The sequence below is a fragment of the Atta colombica genome, unplaced genomic scaffold (genome assembly GCF_001594045.1).
Source record: "Atta colombica isolate Treedump-2 unplaced genomic scaffold, Acol1.0 scaffold96, whole genome shotgun sequence".
NCBI lineage: Eukaryota > Metazoa > Arthropoda > Insecta > Hymenoptera > Formicidae > Atta > Atta colombica.
Window position 1 is genome coordinate 1385556 of NW_017259590.1, and position 8072 is coordinate 1393627.

The 8072-nt window shown below is 34.9% G+C and overlaps 1 protein-coding gene across 1 annotated transcript in view; it reads left to right on the forward strand.

The window, feature by feature from the left end:
• The window catches only part of LOC108693677 (inhibitory POU protein), a 45483-nt gene extending 37643 nt beyond the window's left edge, over positions 1–7840 (forward strand). Inside the window, exons 3-4 of the mRNA XM_018202733.1 lie at positions 1523–1729; positions 7076–7840. Of these exons, the coding sequence (XP_018058222.1) occupies positions 1523–1729; positions 7076–7840 (972 nt within the window). The remainder of the gene's footprint in view (positions 1–1522; positions 1730–7075) is intronic.
• The last annotated feature ends 232 nt before the right edge of the window (positions 7841–8072 follow it).

Consider the following 8072-nt stretch of genomic DNA (forward strand, 5'->3'; position numbering starts at 1 on the left):
GTACTTCTTGTTATTTTTTTTTGTCATGTATAGAATAATTTCATAATAGATAACCAAATTGTAGGAGTACTATTCTATTTATATTAAGCATTAGAAGGGTATAAACACGAATCAGAAACGTTCCCTTACCGTCAGAGATATTTTTTTCTTATGACAATATATTCATTATTCAAATGATGAGATGTTTCGATAAAACTTGTATTCTTTTATAAGTCTACATTCACAAGTTATTATGACTGTTGTTCAAATAAACTTGCTTTCGAGAAAAAATAATTTAACGTTCCAATATAAAGTTTAATGCAATATCATCCAATTCATCCTACATTAGAAATTTCTACTAGTTTTCTATCGTTTAAAATAATTTTTTCAAAATTTTACATACATGTATCCATTGCGCTATCCCAAATTATAATTATCTTAAGTTATAATTAAAAATCTAAGGAATAAGAAATGAATAAGAAAATGTTTTTAGATAATAAATATCTTTTTGCAGTATTTACAATATACCTATCCATATATTTGCTTAAATCAAAATTAATAGATATGTCCATTAACAAAAAAAAATTTTGTTTAGTTGTCCACTTCGAAATAAAATTAAATTTATATAAAATAATAGAATATTTTAGAAAAATAAAAAAATTCAGCTTAAATAATAGAAAATTTATGTCTGTGCCTAAAAAAACTTACAATACGCGAACATCTCGGATAACAAAACTATTTTTAGGCTATCGATCGCACAGCCATGTTGCCGTCCAATATACAAGCTCATTGTTGCCCAGATAACGTCAAATGGATAAAATTCAACAAGAATTTATATAATAAATAGACTATAACTAATCATTATTTGCATTATCCTCATATAAAGTAAATCAATTTACATTTGCAAATTATTTAATCTGTTTTCCTTTACGCTTGTAATTAACTGCGAATAAATAAATACTAAATTAGTAACAAACAAAAAAAAATATGTGCATATATGTGCACATATGAATTTTATATATAAATATTCAAATAAAATTTGACAAATGAAAAGTGAAAAAGATCTCCTAATTTATCATTAAGATACTTGTTCAATTAATGATCCCAACTTCTATTTACAAGTCAAAAGTATTATTAATAATATTGGATGATGGTCTCTTAAGTAAAAAAATAGCAGTAACAATCAGTAATTAAAATTGTGAAAAAATTAATGTGTATTAATTACGCTGAAATTAAAAAAAAAATGTTGCAATTAGATCACAATGTAACAAGTATGTCAAGTTATCTGATTGTCAAAACATTACTTAATGCTTTAATACAATAAGTAACATATTGTAACATTTTGTATTTCACGATGATTTATTTTTAAAAAATCTTCAAACTATAAAAGATATGTAACTGTAAATACATGAAGTATAAAAATTAGAAAGTATAAGTTGCAATTAGATCACAATGTAACAAGTACGTCAAGTTATCTGATTGTCAAAACATTACTTGATGCTTTAATGCAATAAGTAACATATTGTAACACTTTGTGTTTCAGGGTGATTTATTCGGTGGCTTGAATAGTGGTCTGCAAGATGGCTTACTTTCAAGAGCGGAGGCTTTGGCAGCAGATTTGGGAAAGCACAACGCTGGGACACCGATGCCGCTGAAGCACGATCCCGTATCTGTGTACCATCACGGAGCACATATGCCTACCCCCCACCCGAATAACCGGCCACATCATCAGGTACAATCACACCTCCTTGTGAGTCCGCATTTTTGATATATTTTATTCTATCGTACATATTACATTCCACAATACAATGTTAGAAAGTGAACACGTATTGTCTTATTTAAGTTTAATTGGTGTGTCAATAAATAAACTATATAGATACTCTCTCTTTATAAATCGAAAAAAAAGCTTTTTTATTAAAAATAAAAAATCTATCTTATATTTTTGTGAAGAAAAAAATGAAAAATATTAATCGCGCAAACTAAGCTGTTTAAATATTGTATGGAATATGCATATCGCAACATTTAGCTGCGAATATCAAATCAAATGCTTTATCCATTTTGCATTTCTATTTTTATTCTTGCATTAGATATCATAACTATGTACTGAGATTTAATTGTTGATAATAAAAAAAAAGAATAGCATTATTCGTGCAAGATAATTATCGTGATAAAAGCTGAAGGCTGCTATTGCCATTTCGTAAACCCTCGTATACAAGCTGGAGGGGGGGGGGGAGGGATGATACATCCATAAAATGCAACGAATCCAACGGTCGGTTAAAATCGTTGCTAATAATTAATTACGCGCGGCAATTAATTTTGAATTCATATTTAATTGGCAGATTGAAAAATTTAATTTACGCAGTTTATTTGTTAATATCGCGAACAATGCAGACAACGATTTTAATTTTCTGCGTTTTAATGGTTAATAAGCCGTATTATATTTACAACCGTCGTTCATAATCGTGTAACAGCAGTGCAGTCGCAGCGCCGTGATTACGCCGTTTAGATACGGTCACAATAATACATATATGATTTCGTGCGAATTGCATTTCAATTTGTTGCCTCGTGTACCTTATGCTAATTTGAGCAATCTGATGCTGATGATAGAAGCACAATGGCAGAACGACGCCGGGTAACCAATGCGCATCGATCCGGAATGATGTTCTTAAATGTAGGGGCGTGTTGCTTGTATATTATCTCCGTGTCACGACTGCTTGTAATGCTTTCTCTCCTCCCCCCTTTAACCCCAGATAGAGAGCAATGAATTCTAAGGGTCCACGGGACCTGCGTCTGCGGCGAGGGTTCAATATGAGTTTTGTTCAACTTCTCGCGTGTCGGCTTTCTGTGGGATTTGCGTACGTGATTTTATCGTCATAAATCGCTTTCTCTCCTTTTCCTCGACTCCACTTGTTAGATCTAAATTATGTACAACTTTGTACTTTAAATTGATCATTATTTCTATTGCGCCATTTTTCTACTACCAATTCCGCTTCATAAATTCAATTTTCTGACTTGATTTTTTGATAATAATTTTGGCATTTATTAAAGTATCTTAATAATCAATTAGGATAAATAATCCTATTTTCGATCAAAAAGGGGATTTTGGTATTTAAATATGTCGCGGTGCGACATTTATATGCCTATACATATTCAATTTTGCAAACGCGCCAAAATATTTTACCGTCTTGAAATTTGCAACAGAACTAAGATAGTAATCATATATTAAATTGACAAGCAATTTAATGATATTGATATTGATGCTGATAGATATCTTAAAAGGATATTAACAATTTGATGCTAATAAATATCTTAAAATAATTTGTTGCGAAAAATATTACCTCAGTCGGGATTCGAATTCAAATCTCGAATTCCGTGCAAGGAATTCCTCTCAATTTAATCACTAAGATAATATTCGTCACAATAACCTCTCACAAGTAACTAATGAGAGATTCGTTTTTCGTCGTTTTTCAAAAAGATATGTACAAACAATTACAATTCCAAATTATATATACCGACGGGAATAAAGCAATTAAGAGAAATAAAATTCTATTTTCGGTCAATCTTAATGATACTATAGTTTACAAAAAATTTTTTGTCTATTACTTTGATTACCGGATTAATCTCTTATAGATTTTTGAACTGAAAACGATGCAAGCGAAAAAATATATAAATGATTTTTAATTTCAACGATGGAATAAATCAAATCCTATAACTATTCAATTTCAGCTTCATATGATATTCAACTATGCTTGAAAGCATTGAGTTTTAATAAATGCGCCGTATTTTGACCGTATTGAAAAAAAAAGAACACGCGTACCTACATAAGATACATATATAAAAGTAATTGATGAGTAATAAAAAGATTTTAAATACGTGTATAGTAGGCAAGAAAGCAAAAAGGCAAAAACAAACGTCGAACCGATGTAAAAACAGCAAGTCGACATGCGTAACGCATGAGATCCGAATGTGCGCGCGGATCGAAAGAGAATACAACGGGGTGAACAAGGAGGGAAGAAAGAAAAATTAGGGGTGAGGTGGGCAATAGAGCAAGGAGAAAGAGCAAAACATAGGAGCCGGCTAACCCTACCATCGTGTCAGCGTAATGATGAAATATTGCGCAGGTCTCTCGGGCCCTACCTCGTACGCCCCTGGGCAAGTCCACCCCCGACAACCCCCCAACGAAATCCCCTCTCCTCCCTCGCCCCCTGACCCCTCCCCCCCCCCGTATGCTTGTATATTTGCTACCGGCTCCAGACAGCTTCCACCTTCTGCCTTTTCCACGCTGCCCGCCAACGTCCATGCAGCGCAACCCCCCTGCATTTCTGATGTAACTGCGCTATCCCAGGGCACCACCGCCGACCGAAACCGTGCCATCCAGTTAGCTCACTATACTGCCGTTCTCATGAGAATAGATGATGCGCGTGTTGCCTACGCGTGTACGTGTATGTGTGTATAAGCCTCGACGAGGTCGTATAAGCGTTTATGTATGTACGTGAGGTAATGGCCGGATTGAGAACGACGTGGATATTTTTAGTAGCGATTTTTATAGTGATTTTGGCGCTATATTTAGTGTTACGTGCTACTCAAACACGATACAGTTTTACACGTACAAAGCTAAGAATAATTTATTAGAAGAATATATAATACGAAAGAAATTAGCTAATTAAAATGTAGACATGTCTCATAATTAAGGGGGGGGGGTTCAACAACTAATTCATTCGCATCTCATTATGCATTTGACACAAATAGATTTTGATACATATATAATATATCTTTCCATTTACGAAAATAAAAAGCTATTTTACAATAAAATCCTTAAACAATTTCGCACATATATGCTACATCGACAATCACTATCACTTGCGATGTAAATTGTTGTCTAATAAGTTTATTGTACGTGCATGAAGAACAATTTTATTTCTGAAATATACGTGTGAACTAATTCTAATTACATGTTCTGTCCCCATGGTCAAAACCGTTGCTGTGTTGGCGTCTAGTTAATTCAGTATACTCTCGTGAGACTAGACAATTTCATGTGTGTAAACAAGATCATACGCGTGTGCGTGGTACCTTACATACTTAAGTACGCAATAAATAAATTATGTACTAAAGTAGATTAACAATTAAAATAAGTTAATTGAAAAAAAATCAATCGACTTGAATAAAAATCACAGTAAGCGTATATTGAAAATATACGCTTACTGTGTATATCTCTATAAAAAAAAAAAAACAGGCCAAATTCAAAGGGAAGAAACAAAAAATTAGAAGATACTTTCTTTGTACTTTTTTCAAATAAACAAAACACCATTTCAAAAAATAGCTTTCTCATTTATTCGTCCTTAATTTGCGATTTATCGCATTTGACTCGTGGCAATGCGTTTTCTGTTTCGTTTCAACAGATGAATATCCGATATTGACTTTAAGAAAACGAGTTAACAGCATGCCACAACACGTGCTATATGTAACAGCAGAGTGTAAGAGAAGAAAAATATGAAAGAAGTTCATAAATAATTTGTAAAGAGTTATGCTGGAGGTGCGTTTTGCATTCGTGACGACGGTCGCGGCACGTGTAGCATAATTATATATGTTAGCTTGTACATATTTCCTACTCTCTCTACCATACTCGACCTAACTTTGCTTTTTATCCCCTTCATTCATATCTCTCCCACACCACGATGGTGCTTCATCAAAACGCATTTCCGCAAACTCGACGATACGATACGCATCCGGCCTTTCAGCAGACCTTTCAAACACCTCCGAATTTATACATTTCACTTTATATTACACATTTTCTTGAATAATACGCATACGTGAAGCGAATATCTCGAATTTTTCCAATACAAGATATCTTTATGTTAACACATTTAATTATTAATATCACTTTTTAATAATTAGAAAGTGCTATTACTACTAATTTTATTTTTTTTTTTTAATAAATGGTTTTAATGAATTGTTTTTAATCTCTGTTCCACAATATGTGTTTAATTTAGATATTATTAATTCTTAATTGGTATTGGACTTTTCTCTGAAAAAAAAACACTGTAATACATAGTAAATCATTTTATTCTTGTTTTTTAATGTTAAGTGATGAAATAATTCACAATTCTTACACTATGTTTCTTGCTAGAAAACGTTCATTATGAACGATTATCTTAAATTAATTATAAGTTTTCTTTAGGTCTATAAATTCTGACATAATCAAATATGACTTACACACATATAAAAACCAACCGCTATTCTTTTTTTCTAATTAATTGTTCTTAATTTCGATTTTTTGACCAATGGATTTGGAAAATAATGGTTGTGCTAACTTAAGATTAAAGTACAGCTATAAGAAATAGTAAAAAATTAAAAACAAATACGTCTTTTTATAGTGCTATTTAATTGTTAATTAATTATTCTATTACCGAATTTGTTGCTTCAACCGAGTTACAAAAAATAATACTGATTTAGAAAGAGAAAGAGCGAGATCCGCTGAAAAAATCAAGAGCAATTAACAAAAAAAAATAGCAATTAATTTTTAATATAAGTTGCATCCTACTGTGCTGAAGTTGATCAGATTAACAAACATGTTTTCTTTTATTGATGTGTATTGTTAATTATCAATTTAGTAATTATTACACATATTAAAGAATAAACCAAGAATATTGATAAAAGAGAAAAGAGAAGTCTCTCTCTCTCTCTCTCTCTTTTGAAATATTTAAGTATGTTACAAAATCTCGTTGTATATGAAGAATTTAAAAAATTAAGACCGATCACATGAACATAGGTTTTCTAAAAGACAAAATGGAAAAACAAAATAGTAAATACCAAATAATAAAAGGTTCTTTAATATAGATCTTATTCTATTCTTATACACATATAATTACTACAAGATTGAAACGAACAAGATTGTCATGACAGAATGCGAGCTTTTGTATCATCTCATCAAAGGATGTCACCATCAATATATTTCGTACGACTAACTAACGTTGTCAACTAACTAAAACTTTCAACAGATACTCCAAAAACATTTCGGTAACGTCGAACGTAAAAGAATGTTCTTAACAAAATAAACACGTATTCGAATTAAAGACTCTTAATTTGCATGTTCCAGATGAGCCATCCAGGAATGGAGAGTCTCGACATGCTGGATCCAGCAAATTCGATGACAACACTGACACCAATGTCCGAAAGCACGGGCGGTGGACCGGGGCATCACGCGGGCATCCACGGTCCCTCCGTATACGGCGGCATGAACGGTATGATGAGTCATCATCATCATCACAGTAACCTAGGCGGCGGTGGCGGCAGCGTGCCGCATCCGGCGCATCATCATCCGGCGATGGCTGCAGCGGCCGCGGCTGCAGCCGCGGCGGGTCTACATCCTGACGCAGATACCGATCCGCGCGAGTTGGAGGCCTTCGCCGAGCGATTCAAACAACGGCGCATCAAACTCGGCGTTACGCAAGCCGATGTCGGCAAAGCGCTAGCCAATCTCAAGCTACCGGGTGTTGGCGCTCTCTCGCAGTCGACGATCTGTCGCTTCGAATCGCTCACACTCTCGCACAACAACATGATCGCCCTGAAGCCGATCCTCCAGGCGTGGCTGGAGGAGGCGGAGGCCCAGGCGAAGAATAAGCGACGCGACCCGGACGCACCTTCGGTATTACCAGCCGGTGAAAAGAAACGGAAGCGTACAAGCATCGCTGCGCCAGAGAAACGCTCGTTAGAGGCGTATTTCGCGGTACAGCCGCGGCCGTCCGGTGAGAAGATCGCGGCGATCGCGGAAAAGCTCGACTTGAAGAAGAACGTCGTACGAGTCTGGTTCTGCAATCAGCGGCAGAAGCAGAAACGCATGAAGTTCGCGGCTCAACATTGACCCGAGGGTGGCTTGTGACAGCAAAACTGACCGTACCAGCTGCCTAGTCTCGAGCCCAAACCTGAACCTCTGACTGAGTTTCAGGGTTGGCCGTGAAGTGCCCAAAACTGTCAAGGCGGGCTTTCTCCGACTCCGCCGGTAGTCATCATCGATGAGGAGATTCCAAATCATTGTCGTCGGATCAAAGTCATCGGGATATCTATCTGCGGCAGTCTTTCGCGGTTACTAAAAC